Source organism: Thalassophryne amazonica, chromosome 5, assembly GCF_902500255.1.
Source record: "Thalassophryne amazonica chromosome 5, fThaAma1.1, whole genome shotgun sequence".
Lineage (NCBI taxonomy): Eukaryota > Metazoa > Chordata > Actinopteri > Batrachoidiformes > Batrachoididae > Thalassophryne > Thalassophryne amazonica.
The window spans coordinates 32,763,356-32,783,222 of NC_047107.1; the positions used below are offsets into that span (position 1 = coordinate 32,763,356).

At 43.7% G+C, this 19,867-nt stretch overlaps 1 protein-coding gene across 3 annotated transcripts in view; it reads left to right on the forward strand.

Moving 5' to 3' along the window:
• Positions 1–16,553, forward strand: part of pdlim2 (PDZ and LIM domain 2 (mystique)) — a 147,781-nt gene extending 131,228 nt beyond the window's left edge. For all 3 annotated transcript variants that reach the window (XM_034169931.1, XM_034169932.1, XM_034169933.1), the window contains one exon: positions 15,597–16,553. In XM_034169931.1, coding sequence (XP_034025822.1) covers positions 15,597–15,789 — 193 coding nt within the window. In that variant the 3' untranslated portion in view covers positions 15,790–16,553. The remainder of the gene's footprint in view (positions 1–15,596) is intronic.
• The last annotated feature ends 3,314 nt before the right edge of the window (positions 16,554–19,867 follow it).

Here is a 19,867-nt window from a genome sequence, read left to right on the forward strand (position 1 = left end):
GACACATTAAGTGGTTTGCACTGTTACCTCACAGCAAGAAGGTCATGGGATCAATTCCCACCTTTCTCTGTGGAGTTTGCATATTCTCCCTGTGTTTTACGTGGGTTTCCTTCAGGTGCTCTGGTTTCCTTCCACATAAGACATCCAGGTTAGGTGAATTGGAAACTTTATAATTGCCCAGGTCTCCCTTGTAAAAGAGATCTTGATCTCAATGGGACTAACCTGGTTAAATAAAGGTTAAATTAAAAGAATTAAGTGCAGTCAGAATGTTAACCTACCTATGCAACCTATGGCGATTTCCGACATTAGGCTCTCATAGATCCTCTTCTGTTGCTTCCTCTGCTTCTTCCCGCTCACTGAGTCTGAGTCTGACTCAGAAGTAGTTGACGGTCTGTGCACTTGTTCAGGTAGGTTATTCCAGGTGTTTATTGATCGAACTGTGAATGCATGCTTCTTGACGTTCAGTTTGGGGGTGTTTTTTTTTTTTTTTGTTTTTCATTTTAAGATGGTGGCCCCTTGTCAACTAACTTTTTTCAGCTTTTTTGCTAACTTTGAAAACCATCATCAGACCAGTTAACTACTTCTAAATTTAGTTCCAATAACTTTTAACATCTTTTTGCAGGCATAGTGAATAAAGCTTAACAGTTAAAAACATTTGTAAAGCCTGAAATCATAAACTTTAGTTCCTGTCTGTTATGTGTTTTGTAGCAGACAGATAGCTATGAGAGGTAGAGCTCAATCCTCTGACAGCAGAGGAGAGCTGGCTACCAGACAGAAAACAAGAGAAGAAAAAAAAATATAATTTATTTTCAGTCTTGCAAACATGTCGCAGGAGATGTGCACAGCAAGGCAGTTTTGACTTGTGGTTAAAATTTTAAACAAACTAATTCTGGACAAGTTATCGAAATTAATGTCACCTCTGTCGTTTTTACAATGTGAAAATATCAGCTATATGTCCATCCATCCATCCATTTTCTTCTGCTTTATCCGGAGTTGGGTCGCGGGGGCAGCAGCTCAAGCAAAGCCGCCCAGACCTCCTGATCCACACACACCTCCTCCGGGGGAACCCCAAGGCGTTCCCAAGCCAGCCGAGAGATGTAATCCTTCCAGTGTGTCCTGGGTCTTCCCCGGGGCCTCCTCCCAATGGGACGTGCCCGGAGCACCTCTCCAGCGAGGTGTCCAGGGGGCATCCGGAAAAGATGCCGGAGCCACCTCAACTGACTCCTTTCGACGTGGAGGAGCAGCGGCTCGACTCCGAGGTCCTCCCGAGTGACCGAGCTCCTCACCCTATCTGTAAGGGAGCGCCCAGCCACCCTGTGGAGGAAACTTATCTCGGCCGCTTGTACCCGCGATCTCGTTCTTTCGGTCATGAGCCAAATCTCATGACCATAGGTGAGGATCGGAACGTAGATCGATCGGTAAATCGAGAGCTTTGCCCCCCTACTCAGCTCTCTCTTAACCACGACGGTCCGATACAGCGACCGCATCACTGCAGACGCTGCACCGATCCGTCTATCGATCTCATGCTCCATCCGTCCCTCACTCGTGAATAAGACCCCGAGATACTTAAACTCCTCCACTTGAGGCAAGGACACTCCACCGACCTGAAGAGGGCAAAGCACCTTGGAGGTGCTGATTTTCATTCCGGACGCCTCACACTTGGCTGCAAACCGCCCCAGTGCACGCTGAAGGTCCTGATTTGACGAAGCCAACAGAACCACATCGTCTGCAAACAGCAGAGACGAGATTCTGTGGTTCCCAAACCAGACCCCCTCTACACCCTGGCTGCGCCTACAAATTCTGTCCATAAAAATAATGAACAGAACCGGTGACAAAGGGCAGCCCTGGTGGAGGCCAATGTGCACTGGAAACAGGTTTGACTTACTACTGGCAATGCGAACCAAGCTCCTGCTGCGGTCGTACAGGGACCGGATAGCCCTGACCAAAGGACCCCGGACCCCGTACTCCGGAGCACTCCCCACAGGGTGCCCCGAGTGACACGGTCGAATGCCTTCTCCAGATCCACAAAACACATGTGGACTGGTTGGGCGAACTCCCATGAACCCTTGAGCACCTGATGGAGCGTGTAGAGCTGATCCAGTGTGCTGCGACCATGACGAAAACCACACTGCTCCTCCTGAATCCGAGGTTCGACCATCAGTCGAATTCTCCTCTCCAGTACTCTGGAATAGACCTTACCAGGGAGGCTGAGGAGTGTGATCTCCCTATAGCTGGAACACATCCTCCGGTCTCCCTTCTTAAACAGAGGGACCACCACCCTGGTCTGCCAATCCAGAGGCACTGTCCCCGATCGCCACGCGATGTTGCAGAGGCGTGTCAGCCAAGACAGTTCCACAACATCCAGAGACTTAAGGTACTCAGGACGGATTTCATCCACCCCAGGAGCCTTGCCACCGAGGAGCTTTCCAACCACCTCGGTGACTTCTGCCTGGGTAATGGATGAGTCCGCCTCTGGGTCCCCAGTCTCTGCCTCCTCTTCGGAAGACGTGACAGTGGGATTGAGGAGATCCTCGAAGTACTCCTTCCACTGCCCAACAACATCCCCAGTCAGTCAACAGCTCCCTACCCGCACCGTAAACAGTGCCGGTGGAGAGCTGCTTCCGCCTCCTGAGGCATCGGACGGTTTGCCAGAATCTCTTCGAGGTCGACCGATAGTCCTCTTCCATAGCCTCTCCGAACTCCTCCCAGACCCGCGTTTTTGCCTCTGTGACCGCACGGGCTGCGGCACGCTTGGCCTGCCGGTACCTGTCAGCTGTCTCTGGGGTCCCACCTACCAACAAAGATAAGTAGGACTCCTTCTTCAGCTTGACGGCATCCCTTACTTCCGGTGTCCATCACCGGGTTCGGGGATTGCCACCGCGACAGGCACCAGAGACCTTGCGACCACTGCTACGAGCGGCCGCATCAGCAGTGGAGGTGGAGAACATGGTCCACTCGGACTCCATGTCTCTAACCTCTCCCGGAGGTGGGAGTTGAAGACCTCCCTGACAGAGGGTTCCGCCAGTAGTTCCCAGCAGACCCTCACGATACGTTTGGGCCTGCCAGGTCTGACCGGCTTTCTCCCCTCCCAGCGGATCCAACTCAACACCAGGTGGTGATCGGTCGACAGCTCTGCCCCTCTCTTTACTCAAGTGTCCGAGACACGTGGCCGAAGGTCAGATGATACGACTACAAAGTCAATCATCGACCTCCGACTCAGGGTGTCCTGGTGCCACGTGCACTTATGGACACGCTTGTGCACGAACATGGTGTTTGTGATGGACAAACTGTGACTAGCACAGAAGTCCAACAACTGAATACTACTCGGGTTCAGATCAGGGAGGCCGCACTTCCCGATCACCCCCCCTCCAGGTCTCACTGTTGCCGCCCACGTGGGCGTTGAAATTCCCCAGGAGAACAATGGAGTCCCCAGTCGGAGCGCTATCTAGTACCCCTCCCAGGGACTCCAGGAAGGTCGGGTACTCTGCACTGCTGCTCGGCCTGTAGGCCGAGACAATGGTGAGAGACCTGTCCCCGACACGAAGGCGTAGGGACGCGACCCTCTCGTTCACCGGAGTGAACTCCAACACATGGCGACTGAGCTGGGGAGCAATAAGCAATGCAACCCCAGCTCTCCGCCTCTCCCCATGGGCAACGCCAGAAAAATGAAGCGTCCAGCCCCTCTCCAGGAGTTGGGTACCAGAGCCCATGCTGTGCGTGGTAAGCCTGACTATCTCTAGTCGGTATCTCTCAACCTCCCACACAAGCTCAGGCTCCTTGCCCCCCAGCGAGGTGACATTCCATGTCCCAACAGCCAGGGGCTGTGAGCATGGACCGGGCCGCCGGGCCACCCGCCCTCGACCGCCACCCAATCCTCTCTGCACCCGACCCCCATGGCCCCCCTCTGCAGGTGGTGAACCCACAGGAGGGCGGGCCCACGTTGCTCCTTCGGGCTGAGCCAGGCCGGGCCCCATGGGCTAAGGCCCGACCACCAGGCTCTCGTGCACGAGCCCCAGGCCTGGCTCCAGGGTGGGACCACCGCTCCGCCATACCGGACGACGTCTCGGTCCTTGATCTTTCACTGGTCATGGAGGTTCTGAGCTGCCCTTAGTCTGACCCGTCACCTAGGACCTGTTTGCCTTGGGAGACCCTACAGTAAGCACAAAGCCCCCGACAACATAGCTCCCCTAATCATCCGGGTACGCGAACTCCCCCACCACGATAAGGTGGCAGCCAGAGGAGGAGTCAGCTATATGTTTTAGTTTTAAAGTAATGCACTAATTTTGAAGGTTGGAGCATTTGCAGACACACGACAAAAGGCATTATGGGAAAATGAGCTTTTTTCTGTTTTGTTTTTTCCCCCCCTCTCTGGTCACTAGGTCTCTTTTGCTGAGAGAAGACTGATCTTAGACAGAAGCGCTGGCTCCTTGTTGTTTGTGATTGCCTTTGAATTTACTCAGAAGTATCAGTAGCTGCCAGTGTACTAGAGTCAATACTAAAAGTTATTGGATTAGCTGTAACTTCCGCAAAACTTTTTTAGGGGTTTATTGGTTTAGCTTTATAAAAGTTAACTTTCACTTAGCAGATTAAAGGTTATCAAAGGTAACTTTTTGGTTAGCTGTGCCCACCACTGGGTGTATGAGGTTTGAGACTGCGGCGTCATATTTCCCCATCAATATTTTGTAGAGCTCAATCATATCTCCTCTCAGCCGCTGATATGCTAGAGTAAGGAGCTTCAGTTTCTCCAATCGTTCAGGGTAAGGTGCTTAAATCCAGGTAGAAGTTTTGTAGCTCTCCTCTGAATGTTTTCGAGTGCGTTAATGTGCTTTTTCAGGTATGGCGCCCATATTTAGTTTGTGAATTCTACATACAGTCTGACCAGTGATTTATATAATAAACAAATTGTCCTGATCCAGATATCCAAACGTTGTGTGTATTGTTTGCAAATTTTTGTTGCAGATGTGGATTTTCTCATTTATGTTTTCTAAAACTTAATTTATCACCAGTCATTACTTCAAAGTCTTTTTCTTCTGATACTTGGACCAGCTTCTTTCCCGTGTTTCCCAGGGTGTACGAGTGACTGAGGTGTCTTTTTGGATTCTCATCTGCTTGCACTTGCCAAGCCAAATGGTTGTTGATTTTCTTAAGTCAATTAAACCAAATCTGCAATGTCACCACTTTTTAGAGCATATCAATTGATTTCCCCCCATCCACTTGTATGCCTTACAAATTAGCCCCCCCAATTTGATGCACTGTCACCAGCTGAGAGCTTTTGATTCAGTTCAATTTGTACAACACAAAATAATGTAGGTTACCTCAAAGTGTGATACACAAGTAAGGTCTAGTAAATGGACTGCATTTATATAGCGCTTTTCCATCTGCATCAGACGCTCAAAGCGCTTTACAATTATGCCTCACATTCACCCCGATGTCAGGGTGCTGCCATACAAGGCGCTCACTACACACCAGGAGCAATAGGGGATTAAAGGCCTTGTCCAAGGGCCCTGAGTGATTTTCCAGTCAGGCGGGGATTTGAACCCATGATCTTCTGGACTCAAGCCCAACACCTTAACCACTAGACATCACCTCTCCTAGTCTAGTCTTTATTCAACCTATTAGAGGTGGTGGCGTAACAGCTTGCATGTTGGACTGGGATGCCAGCGACTCGGGTTTGCTTCCCGATTGAGCCACGCCCTTCGGCTGGCACTCTTAACAACAGTGCTGGGGTGGAGTGGGAGACATTCTGGAAATAAGTTTTGTGCTTTCGTTGGTTACCCACGTTAAAGATAATCCTCATGTCATTCATTAGCAATTATATTGGTCATACTCGTAAGGGGAAAAACTCCATTTGCGGGTTTCTGTGACAGTGATACAAGATACCTCAACCATACCAGACTCGGTATGGTCGATCTGCTATGAACACTGGAATGAGACACCCCCCCCCCCCCCCGCATGATCTTATCAGTTGTACATGAATGCTTAGTTCCATCATCTCCATCTTTGCATGTGTGACCTCTGTAAAATGTCCCCTGGTTTGACATAGAATACATTGACATAGTGATCGTATAGAGCAGGGGTGGCCAAGTTCGGTCCTCGAGAGCCACATTCCTGACATTTAGTTGTCTCCCTGCTCCAACACACCTGAATCCAATGAAAGGCTCGTTAGCAGACTTTTAATGAGCCTTTCATTGGATTCAGGTGTGTTGGAGCAGGGAGACAACTAAGAGTGTCAGGAATGTAGCTCTCGAGGACCGAACTTGGCCACCCCTGGTATAGTGGATTTAGCATTCATGGAATTAAAAATGAAAATAAAATACAATCTCATAAATTGGCATAAATTAAATTCAGGACTTCATATAAAGCAACCAATTAAAATAAAAATTTAGATTTCACTTTTAGACTTGGACTGTTACCTTTTTGTTTTTTTTTAAACATTTTCCATTGAGAACAAATTTATATATAAAACCAATACAAAAATGTATTACAAATGATTTGATAAATTTCCCACTCTAATGGACTACACACTAACATACCTGCATTGATGAACAAAGGTCAGGGTTCTTGGCTGGAGTGAAAATTTGTTGTCACCCTAACCATAATTTTTAAAAAAAAAAGTCCTCCTTTACTAATAAAAATAACAATAGAAGGGAAACTGTTTGCTTATTCTTCTCTCCATGTCAATGATCCTTCCTTTGTCCAAAATATTTCAGTAAGCTCATCTACCAGCATGTAAGAGGCAAATAATGAAAAATACTTCAAATGGTTTGAGGTGAAGACAGCCCTGGTTGAAGGGTTTTAGCCATGCTAATGCTCCCCAGAACCATTTTCTGCAGTGAATTTGCAAGGAGAGATAAGGAGGATGGAGGCAGCAGTTTATCCAACTTTTTACAAGCTGGACAAATATATATCTTCATCTGCCAGCAGCTTCTGTTCCCTTGTGAGTTTTCTCAAAACTGGAGAGAAGAACAGACATAGCTGAAATCTTTTTAAATAAAAACCTTTGAAGCCCCCAGATCCCCTTCATTTTGTACAATATGGTCATAACTGTCCATAGCTGAACAAACATTACACAATTTATATCTATTACATACAGTATCTTATGATACCGCAATCACATTATAACACATTATTAATGTCTTTAAACACCCGACTGTTTCATTCGAGGGAATGACAGTGCTGGTAAAATAAAATTCTAAGCAAATCCAGTGTAACATATATTGTTCCTGACTTAGATCAGGCTTTATATGGCAATCTTATAGCTGACAAAGTGATCAGCAAGTCAAATGCAAAATTAAATTTCTTACACAGACAGGCCAAAGATTTGGATTTGCATACAACCACAATTCCAATGAAGTTGGGACGTTGTGTGAAATGTAAATAAAAACAGAATACAATGATTTGCAAATCCTCTTCAACCTATATTCAACTGAATACACTACAAAGATGAGATATTTAATGTTCAAATTGATAAACTTTGTTTTTGTGCAAATATTTGCTCATTTTGAAATGGATGCCTGTAACACATTTCAAAAAAGCTGGGACAGTGGTATGTTTACCACTGTTAGATCACCTTTCCTTCTAACAACACTCAGTGTTTGGGAACTGAGGACACTAATTGTTGAAGCTTTGTAGGTGGAATTCTTGCTTGATGTACGACTTCAGTTGTTCAACAGTCCGGGGTCTCCGTTGTTGTATTTTGTGCTTCATATTGCGCCACAATGGGCGACAGGTCTGGACTGCAGGCAGGCCAGTCTAGTACCCGCACTGTTTTACTACGAAGCCACGCTGTTGTAAAATGTGCAGAATGTGGTAGAGAAGCTTGAATCTTCAACTGGACTGGGTTGCTTGACGTGAGGACGTTTCGTTTCAAATCGCAGAAGCTTCCTCAGCTAAAATTCTTGCTCTGGTAGTCTGACTTCTGTCTGACCCTTGTTGAGAAGAACAAACAAAAGCCACAAAAGCTGGAGTTTTAAACCTAACCAGATGCCTCCTAGCGAGAGGCAGACTGCTATTGGCTAGTGATTAAACAATTGCTTTAATTAGCACCTACTGTGCTCTAGTTAGCAAAAAAAAGTCTTCCATCAGCCTTGATTCAGTGTCACATGGACTATGCCAGTGTAGCCTGATATTCTGGCCTGACCAAGCGTAACCAGGGGAGGTTGCAGATTATGCAGAACAAGATCATTTGCTTTCTCCTCTCCCACATAGGCCTGGCTGAATTTAGAATGGTCAGTATGTTGCCTGTTGAGTTCAGAGTTCAACAGTTAAAATTAAATCATATGTTTAATATATTGAATAAGCAAGCCCCAAATTACTTGGTCACTTCTTTTAAATTTACAGCTGTGCAGCACAATAATACCCGGCTGAGTACCTTGTCTTTGGTGATTCCTCAGGTGAAGACCTGTGGGGCTTCGTCCTTCAAGTACACTGGAGCAAAACTATTTAAAGTAGACCTGCATTGAAATAAATGCAGTCAGATCTTTGGACCAAAAAATGACTTATATTTACACATAAGATCCTTCTGAATGTAGTAAAGTAAATCTGCAAGCCCAGATTTGTCATTCAACGGAGAAATCTTCATTTAAAAAATGACAAATTTACAGCTAAAATTTGGTCCTCTGCAAAACTGTCATCACATCCAGGACATTGCCGAAACGTAAGAGAAGACACTATCCCAGCATGCATTGCGCACGCCAACTGTAATTTGTGGATTTACGTCAGTTTGCATCTCTTACAAAAGCACCTTTTTATTGTCTTATACAGAAGGATCGACTTTTTTTAAACTTCATATTGTCTTGAGGTATGTTTGGTGAGTATACATTTCTTTTATTTTTGCCTGAAAATTATTTTTGTGGACTTTTTCATACGCCCATTTGATTGAGTGGGGCAGGGTTGGGGTTACCACAATGACCCACTCGCATGCTGCACTAGTGAGCGGGCTGGCACAGTAAGGGTCGAGGGAGAACGTCGCCCGCTGTCAATGTCGCCGCTGATCTGAGCATGCAGAGCTGTATCTCATGTTCATTTCAGCTTACTTTTGGACGTTAAAACCACGATGTGTATAACAGTAACATTGCTAACAAATAAAATCAATTTCAATTGAGAAATAGCTAGTATTGCATTCACTCAACGCGCGGGATCGGACTGAAGGCGCTAGCGCTCTGTCTTCTCCCTTACCTCACGGCAATGTCCCGAATGTACAAACAGTTTTCGCGGAGGGCCAAATTTTAGCTGCAAATTTGTCATTTTTAAATGAAGATTTCTCCGCTGAATTACAAATTTGGGCTTGCAGATTTACTTTACTGCATTCGTAAGAGTCTTATAAATACATATCAGCTATTTCTTTGAGATTTGACCACATTTATTTCAATGCAGGTCTACTTTAATGGTCCACCTCATCAAATGAGAGTTTGTGAATCAAAGCCTCTTTTTAAAAACAGGGTCAGTTTTTATTCCAAGAAATGGCTCAACAAGAGAACAATTTATTTATTGATAAAAAATAAAAAACCTTTATATATTAACTATTAAGGGTTTTGTGTATGTATGAATGTATTTTTGCCTGAGTATTTTGTTGGGCCACAATGGAAACAAACTTTTTTTTTTGCTTTTTTCTGTTACCATGTATTTTATGTGCTTGTGTTTAGTTAATATATTTTTGTATTGTTTTTTGCATGTTTACATTTTATACAAATTCAAATCGTTCCATGCAAGTGCTATGTTAAAGATTGGCCAGCAGATGTCGCCATATTTAATTGCTTCAAACACTGAACCATTTCAACACAATTGTTTCATATTGATTCAGTGGTTCAAATGCTTCAGTTTCTCCGTCAGTATAATTATCAATAAAATACATTAGCAACTACATGTTCTCAGAGTATGCGCACAGACAGACTTACAATCATTAGTACTTGCTAACCAGGACATTAAATAACATACCATATGTCCTTTAAATTACCTAGTTAGCAACTAGTTGAAGTCTGTAGCCGACTGTCTCAACACACAGTTAGTCTGATGAGGCTCAGTCTGTACTGGCAAAGGACCCAAAGTTAGGCTTTTGATGGGCTTACCTTGTTATCCAAAACTTTTTAATGCTGACTCAGTGGCTGACTCGATCAGAACCATAAGCTCCTAAGCTTAGCTAGGAGTCTCTAAAGTCTTCACGAGGCACCTGACGTATCAGGTGACAGGTTTTCAGCAAATCAGTGATCACAGAATACTGCAGAGAGAACGCTGGAAACGGATGTTAACAGCTGTTTCGGGTGCGTGTCTTACACTCTTCTCTTTTCATTAAGAAATGCGCTGTGGTCTGGTCTAATTTAGTCATCAACAGAAAATAAACAGGAAATATTTTTATTTTGGCATGACATTTGTTTCTTGAGCGTGAGATTGATTCTGAAAGCATGAGTCTCATGTCAGATTGCGTGATTGACAACCCTGAAAGGCATTTAATTCAGTCATCGTGTGGATAAGTCTTTCTCTGTCTGGAAAGATGGTACCATGTGGATGGATGTTGGCTAACTATGCTAACCGGCAATAAAATATCAAACGATTTCTTGACTTCACTAAAATGGGGTGAAAATACTGTCAAAGCTGATGGTGAACCTTCTGAGTGTGGTCTATGCCACGTTTCCTCCTATAATTAAAATCTGCTTGAGGGACTGTTGCCAATGTGCTTGCTTAGGGGGTGTGGCAAAGTTCGATCTTACCCTTGCCCATGCCTTCAGGTGACTTATATTGTGAATTGGCACTATATAAATGAATTGAATCATATTTGGATAAATTGAATAGATGGCAAGGTGTCTCAGATTTTTAAATATAATCGACAGTTGGTATAAAATTATTTTAAATGTATAAAACTATTTCCCTTCTGATTTTCATCACAAAATATTGATTGTAAACTGTATTTTTTATTTTTTTTTTACTTTTTTCTCTTATAATTCTGAAATCAAGCAAAAGGGCAATTTCATTTGCGTTAAAAGTCAAATCAGGTCTTTCCATTAATTTTCAAGTAAGATGTTCAGTTGAAGCAAATATAAAGTTTGGCTGTAATAGATTTTACTTCACATGTCACTGGTTACTGAGGTACAGTAAGAGCTGATGTCTTGAGATTCAAAGGTCATAGCTCACATTTCCAGATATTTTATTTGGTTTACACAGATGAATGCAAATTTCTGAAGAAGCTCTTACAGGTATTGCATTGAAACATGCTGCACCTTTTTAAAATGCAGGACTGTGCAAACATTTTAGGCACATTTAATGCATTGTATAAATGTTTAAAATTACGAAAGCCTGATAAATATCTATATTACAATAGCCAAGTGGCATGCATGTGTCTGCGTGTGTGTGTGTGTGCGCGCGCATGTCTGGCTTTGATTCGCAAAAAACGTTGAGAGCTGTCATTTGCCATTTGGTATGCTTACGTATTTTGTGTCAAGGATGAATGCTGCAAAAATATAAATTTGATAGGACAAATATTTTTGGAGAAATTAGCAATTTTATCGTGCAGCTTTTCGGAGCTTTACTTATTGATCCGTTCAGATATTGTCAATGTTTGTGCAAGACGTTGGGCAAAGTTAGATGACACTCAAATGGAATGTTAATGTTACAGGAACTACGCAAATGATGAGGAACTGTCACAACAGACAGCAAAACAAAATGACGAATTGATTTTGTCGTTGGGATTCGCTCACGTTTTTTAACAGTTTGAAAATTCTGACGCGCCAGCTACATGAATGAAGCTGGGCGATGGTTAAATGATGTCAGTGTAAGTCCAAATTTCTTGTTTCATTTGACTTCGGTGTCCTTCGTTAATGCCGTGTGACCAGGGCTCAGGTACCATGGGTGAAAACCGTAATGGATTTAATGTCTTCAGCCATTGTTTTTTGTCACATTAAAAGCACCTGCTTTCAACTGTGCATGGGTGTAACTTTGATCACAGAGAAACTGTGGAGAGCTAACATATGCCATTTGGTTTGCTTATGTATTTTGAGTCGAGGATGAACGCTGCCAAAATGCAATATTGATAGGACAAAAATTTTTGGAGAAGCTGCGGATATTGGCAAACACTGAACAATGGATTTTGCTAACCACATTATGGACTCACACCATTCCAGCAGGGGGCAGTAAGCCATTATATGAAAAGCATGAGTGCAGTGGGTGATTTTATTTAGTACATAATGTAACTGTAAATACGTTAAAAATGTATGGATAACAAAAACTGAAAACACTTGTAGTGCAGCAGATAACAGAATATTTAGAGGTATCCTAAAAATGGTGATAGAAGCACCAGATTCGACACAAATACACCGTAGACGTTACTCTTTTGAGAGGGGGGAAAAAAAGATTGGCCATTTGAATTTTCAGTAGGCAACCAGGTATGAGTCAACTGAAGAATTACACAGGGGTCCTTAAGGGCCCCTTCACACATAGCACGAATAAGTACAACTCAGGGCGTCTCACGGTGGAACAGCTTGTATGAGCGAACCACAAAAACATTGAGCCGACGGGCATGCGTGAACGATGCCGCTGCAATAGTTTCATGAATGTGGCAACACGGTGCAAGCAGCTGCAAGATGTGGTTACACATTGCGCAGCTGCTGTGAAGAAAAAAAAAAAAAACATGCTCCGATGGTTTTGTGCACGAGGGAACACAGTGCAAGCAGTTGCACGATGTGCAACCACATCACACAGCTGCTGTGAAAATAAAAATACGTCACCCACGGGATTCGAACCCGTACTTTCCAAAAGCTGTGATTGCCAGCCAGAAACTTGACCACTGAGCTACCATCACTCTCCTGTAAAAATTGCGGGACAATGCCTGATATCATGAAGGACATGGACGTATTTAAGAAAAAAAATCAAACCACACACACCATATAAAAACACCACATTTTATTGAATCCCTCTTATTAAGCGGACAATACAAGTATGATCTGTCTGTTCCTCTGTAGATGACCCATGGTCACAGACATAGTCATGAAGTGAAATGAATGATGCAGTGTGCTCTTATGTCCTCATCTACTGGCGGCGTGTCCAGCCGACCCCGTGCTCGTGTCTGCTCGACACGTGTGTCTTGTGGACAGCACGCCGCAGGACAGACATGTGGAACAGAGCTCATGTTGGTGACGTGACATGACATGCAGATTGCCCGCAGCGTGTTATGATCTGATGGTCCGTTTCACCTGGTGTGTGTGCGCTGTGGGTGCGTGCGCTCGCTGCAGCCCATTGCAACAGCAATATGGTTTTATGCATGTCCACTTGAGGACAGCAAGCAGACACACGCGTGTCAGTGGACAGTTGTTAGTTCATGCCCATCCAAACACGGTATGTGTTCCCCAGCTGGGATGTCCAGAACCACAGGTCTCCACAGCTGCTTCTGTTGGTGGACACACCCCCTGTCAGTTCAGCGTACACACCGCGTCACTGTGTCCGTTTGCAAAGCTACACTCGTGGGGATACTTAGACAAATTTCACATCCAGCTCGACAGTGATTGTCTGCTGACTGTTGTCGTGCTAACAGTGCAAGTGGCCACACATTTTCTAAGTGCCAAATGAGCAGTGTTAAATGTTCGTGTGTGTGTCAGCTGGAATTTGGATGACACCTGCCGCAAGAGGGTTTGATGGGCTCTCACAGCACACACTCTTTCAGCCACTGGTGTGTGCAAATAGTTGAAGCAACAGAGGCAGCTATTATTTTACACACATTACATACGATTCCTGCTCCATGCGCAATTCGAACACATTCGTACTATGTGTGAAGGGGCCCTAAAAGATGCTCCAATCATATTGAATACTAGACCATATTATTTGTCTGATGAAAGATTCCAAAAAGGTATAGTTTGGACTATCTATGACTGAGTGTTATGGGGTAAAACGGCAAGAATGGTGACAGGTCAATTTCAGTTTGTACAGGGGTCAAAAGGTAAAGATGCTCTAATTTTGGTAAAAAGTGATGCAAATTATTTGTTGAGTTAATAGGGTTTTCAAAAGGAATAGTTTGCACCATGGGTCATGCTTCGTTATCATGTTACGGGTTAAGATATGTCACATGTTATAGAATCCAATGGTCGTTGACAGTGTTTGACCTTTACATTACAGAGCAAACGTTCAACACAGTCAAAACCATTTATTTTATTAATCCTGTTAGCTCAACCAATGATTTGCACCACGTTTTACCAAAATTGGAGCAACTTTCACTTTCGACCCCTGTACAAACTGAAACTGACCTTTGTCATCAATTTTGCTGTTTTTACCACATAACTCCTGAACATTCAGTCATAGATAGTCTAAACTATACCTTTTTGGAATCTTTATGCACCGACAAATAATGTGTAGTTTCAATATGATTGGAGCATCTTTTAATTTTGACCCCTGTGTAATTCTTCAATTGACCTCTACCTGGCTGTCTATTGACAATTCAATGTCAATGTCCTATGTTGCTTCTATCACCATTTGCAGGATTATTTCAGTTATCTTCTGCACTATTGGTCCATTTAAAAAAAAAAAATCAAATGACAGAATAGAAGTAAAAATAAAATAACAATAATAGTGTGTATATGATAAGAACCTCAACAATGGATAAATACTTTAAAACAGTAAATTAAAATTAAAGAATTACATAATTAACAGGAAATAAAAGCATTGAGTTCTTGTTCTTCTAAAAAAATTGAGTTAAAACATTCTGGACTCGCACACCATTCCAACTCATTATAGAACCTTTGCTTAATTTATTAGCACCCTTGAAAAAAGTCAGGTACCTATTTTATAAATTCTACCCCATTTAGAGTCCGTGGATCCCCACAGGCAACTCACTAGTTCATACATAAATGAGATATGTGAATTTCAAGTTTGATGCTAATTGATGAAAACTGGCGCGTGTGTGTGTGTGTGTGTGTACACACGCACACAAATAGCACCAGAGTACAATTCGCAGGACCTCAAAACTATTTTCAGGATAGTAATTGGGCAATTCTACGGCAACGGAATTACACTGAGAGCTAATCTGTCGTGGTTAGATGCCATATGTCCAGATTTTGCTGCTTTTGTAATTCCATTGCCACAGAATTGCCCAATTGTTTTGCAATCACTCTCATATTGCATGATAATTTGTATCTGTTTGCAAGTGTACTGGCCAGAAGAATACCACACAAAGAAATTATGGAATACAAAATATCGCTCACATTCACTTTTGTTGGAAGTGATTTTGTGTTGACATGCCAATAGAAAAGGGAGTGGGGGGGGGGGGGGGGGGGGGACATCAAACACTACTTTTATTATAACTCTGGAATGCCTAAAACCTTTGTACAGTGCTGTAACTTCTTTGTGTTTAATTCCCAAAGCTAATGCCATCCTTGGAGTGTGGTTGAATTCAAACTAGAAAAGAACCATATGTGTCGAGTCTTTTAGTTCAGTCTGTGATTGATTTGTCTAATGATCAAATTACATTTTGGTCACATGTGGCCTTAATTTGAAACTAAATGATATGAGATGTTGTTTTCTAACCTCCTACTCATCATCCCTCAGTAAGTCTCTCTTTTGAATACTTTTAGAGGAAAAGCAGCATTTGCATAGTCCCTGACCTGACCTTCTTCTTGCAGAACACAGGCCGTGCGCATCACTGACGACCGTTTCCGCCACCCGGAGTGCTACACCTGTACGGATTGTGGGCTTCACCTGAAGATGAGAGGTCACTTTTGGTTTGAAGATTTGATGTACTGTGAGAAGCACGCCAAAGAGAAGCACCAGGCCCTGACCAGTTCCACTCAAGCCACTGTGTCACCTCATCACTGAGTCTGCCAACCACCACCAGCTCGGTTGTGCACATGGAGGGCTGTCCGCCTGAAGGACCACCTCAATGGACTCAGTTGCAGACATCATCAGGATGGGGCAAGGAGGTGGACCGGTTCAGCTCCGTGACAGACCACATTTAACCATATTCAGCAATATTATGATGAATCACATTGTTATAATTGTGAGAGCTTTCATTCTTCCTGTGACCCAGCTTCCACCATCTCTCTAGAAATTTTAGCACCAGTGATGCACACCAGTTTGTAAAAAAACAATATTTACAAAACCTGATAGATGAACTCAGTAGGACTGGCTCTGAGGTTTGGGATTATTGTGATAAAATGTGACTTTATCAGTCTGCTGCTGGGTGCAAACAGACAAAAAATTTGGAAATGTGCTGCGTGTTTGTGTGTGCGGGCATGCGTGCGCTCCCACATGCATGTGTTTCATCTTTTCTGTTCTACAGCTCAACTCTGAGTTTTATGCTATAATGAGGCCAAATGCTTTTTGGTTTTACTGCATTTCTTTTGTAAGCAAAACTTGATTTGAATAATGAATGATTATTTGGCATTTTGCTGTTTTTTGTTGCTGATGAGAAGCTAGTCATTCGGTATAAATTTCCTATTTCTGTGGTCAAACTGAATTCTATAATATACTAGATGAATGCATGGGACATGTATTGTGAAAATCTTTATTATACCTATGCAGTTACACTATAATGCTGGTATTTCATGTGGCACTTAATAAAACCGCACAAGAACAAAGCATCTGCAGTGATGGTTGTTTGAAGATTAACATTTTCAGTTTTGATTACGTTACCCTTCGCTCACACTGCCTCCGGTGTTACCGTTGTGGGGTATGGAATACGGATACGGGACCCGCAGAGAATCCAAGTCATTAAAAAGATACAAACCGCTCTGTGGCTGCGGTTACCGAAATGCTGCGGATTTTTCTGCAAGAAGTCCATTTTGCGCGCTCTGCATCAAAACAGCGAGCGTAGTCTCTGGACCTTTTGCTGGAGTTGGCCGCAGCTCCGCACAGCAGACGGGGCAGTATGAGTGGCCCACTGTGGCGCTTGCCGAGCCCGCAGACTCGGTAAGCGCATCGGAGGCAGTGAGAGCGAGGCCTTAAAGACTTATTTCTGTATTTTCTGGAATATAGGTCACACTGGTCTGAGTCTTATTTACTAAGTGGAATAGTTTTAACTGTTTAATGCTTTGTCTCCAAAGTTGAGGTCAATGTCCATTGGATTCTATATGACATATGTTAAACTGTAATGTTATAAGTAAGCATAACAGGTGGCACAAAAACTATTCCTCTTTAAAACTATATTAACTCATATAATTTGCATAATTTTTGACCAGAATTGGAGCAACATTAACTTCTGACCCCTGTACAAACTGAAATGAACCATTGTCACGATTGTATAATGTTGCATACTTTTAAAAATGATTGAAGCATTTAAATATTGACGCCTACCTGGTGACCGCCAACAAGCTGGAATGATCATCATACACTGCTCAAAACCATTAAGGGGCCACCTTAGGTTGTAACTTTTTCTTTTTTTGTTTTTTGGTCAGCTATCGGGGGACATGGGGCCTCATGTACAAATCGCGTACGTGTACACAAAAACGTGGTGTACGTCCTGCTCCACGCCCACATTCAGATGTATCAAAAGTGAAATGACCATGGAAATGTGAGGTGTGTTACGTAAAAATCTTGGCTGGCGTACGCATGTTTGTCTCTCTGATGAACAATTAACACACCCATGTGTTTGCAATCATATGGGTGGATATAAAAGCAAAGTAATGAAAATGGCGCCAACAGTGGCTGCTTTGCCGCGTTCACACCGGGCGTGTCGTGAGTGACAGCAGCGACAGGTTGCCATGTAATCCCTATGGAACGACGCGTTTTGGCATCAAGACACGCAGTGCGATGCGAATGAAGCGATGCGAGTGAAGTGATTTTGAGCGATTGGCGCGTTTGTGGCGCGATATTGCGTCGCATCATGGCGCGTTGCCCTCCTCCCCAAGTTGAAAAATCTGAACTTTTTCTTCTCATCGCGCCGCGATGACCAATCAGGGACTGAATTTGTAGTGACGTGGAGATGTCTGGATTTTGACTGAAGATGTGAACATGTCCTGTCTCTGGTAGCAGCCTGTGAGCAGGACTTATGCCTCTTTTGTCCTTTATTTCACAATTATGACAGTTTTTGGAGTGAGCAGCAGCCCCGCAGCAGGGGGAGTGGAGGTCTTTTTTTTATTTTATTTTATTTTACGTGCGAGTAAATCGTCCATGGGGATTATTTTACTTATCAATTACACAGATGTATAATTGAGCAAATGGTGACTGGTTTCTAAACACAATTATGACAGAGTTTTTGGAGTGAGCAGCAGCCCCACGGGAGCGGAGTTTCTTTTTTTTATTTTACGTGCGCGCGCGAGTGAATCGTCTGTGGAGAATATTTTACTTTACACAGATGTATAATAAAACAAATGGTGACTGGTTTCTAAACACAATTATGACAGTTTTTTGGGAAAGAGTGAGGAGCAGCCCTGCAGCAAGCAGTGGAGTTTTTTTTTTTTCTTCATGTTACGTGCGCGCGCGAATCGTCCGCGGAGATTATTTCACATAACTACACAGATGTATAATAAAGCAAATGGTGACTGGTTTCTAAACACAATTAGAGTTTTTGGAGCGAGCAGCAGCCCTACAGCAGGCAGCAGAGTTTCTTTCTTTTTACGTGCACGCGCGAGCGAATTGTGGAGAATATTTTATTCATTAACTACACAGATGTATAATAAAACAAATGGTGACTGGTTTCTAAACACAATTATGACAGTTTTTGGAGCGAGCGCCCTACAGCAGGCAGCAGAGTTTTTATTTTTTTATTTTTATTAAATTGTTTACATGTGCGCGCGTGAACGGGACAGGAGGTCCTCAAACTGGGTCCCGCAGAGGTGGAAGGACCGCTGAAAGCGGCCGTCATCCAGACGCAGCTCCTGCAGCAAATAATGATACTCCCTGTATTGGGAGCTTTCCACAACAACTCGCTCCGTGTGATCAAGGTCCGTCATGTTAACTTGACCGACAACTGGAGCCGGCGAGCGGAATGGAAGCTCCTCCTATTTGATGATGCACCAGGGTGAATTTTCGCAGCAAAAGCAGAGCGACAAATCGGGCGAAGGTGCGTCCGTCGCCACGCGACCCCCGCAAATTTGTAGCGTCTGATTGCGCCCGGTGTGAACGCGTCAGGACCTCGCAAATGGCGCAATCCGATGCGAGTGTGTATTCAGGGAATGAGAGGATTTACTTGCAAATGATTATAATTGCCTCATAAACCGATTATGATTATCAACGCCAGTGTTACTGGAGGTTCACCCAGAACTGTGGCTACCCCAGAGCACAATACGGTGAGGAGCCAAGCAGTTGTCTGTGCCAACACAGGTGCTGACCACACTGTGCTTCCTGGCAACAGGGGCGTTCCACCCAGAGTTGGCCAATCAGTCAGGAGTGTGCCAGCTGTGTGGAACACAATCATCCAAATGTCATCCAGGTACATCGCATTCCAACATTAAAGTGCAATCTGCAGCGAGAGCTGGTTTTCTTAATGTAATCGGAGCTATTAATTGCACACATATTGCAATGAAGGCACTATCACATGATTAATTTTTTTGTTAATACTAGGAAAAAATTAATTCCATCAATGTTCATATGTAATGCACAAATGTATTGGGTTGGATTGGGAACAGGCTAGAAGCTGGCACGGTGTGCAATAGACAGCTGCTTGCTGTGTAAACCTTGCTGCCTTCTTACTCTTATTGGACTATGGCAGGGGTGGCCAAGTTCGGTCCTCGAGATCCACATTCCTGACACTCTTAGTTGTCTCCCTGCTCCAACACACCTGAATCCAATGAAAGACTCGTTAGCAGACTTTTAATGAGCCTTTCATTGGATTCAGGTGTGTTGGAGCAGGGAGACAGCTAAGAGTGTCAGGAATGTGGCTCTCGAGGACCGAACTTGGCCACCCCTGGACTATGGCGATGTCATGTATGGGTGCGCTTCATCCAGTTGTCTGTAG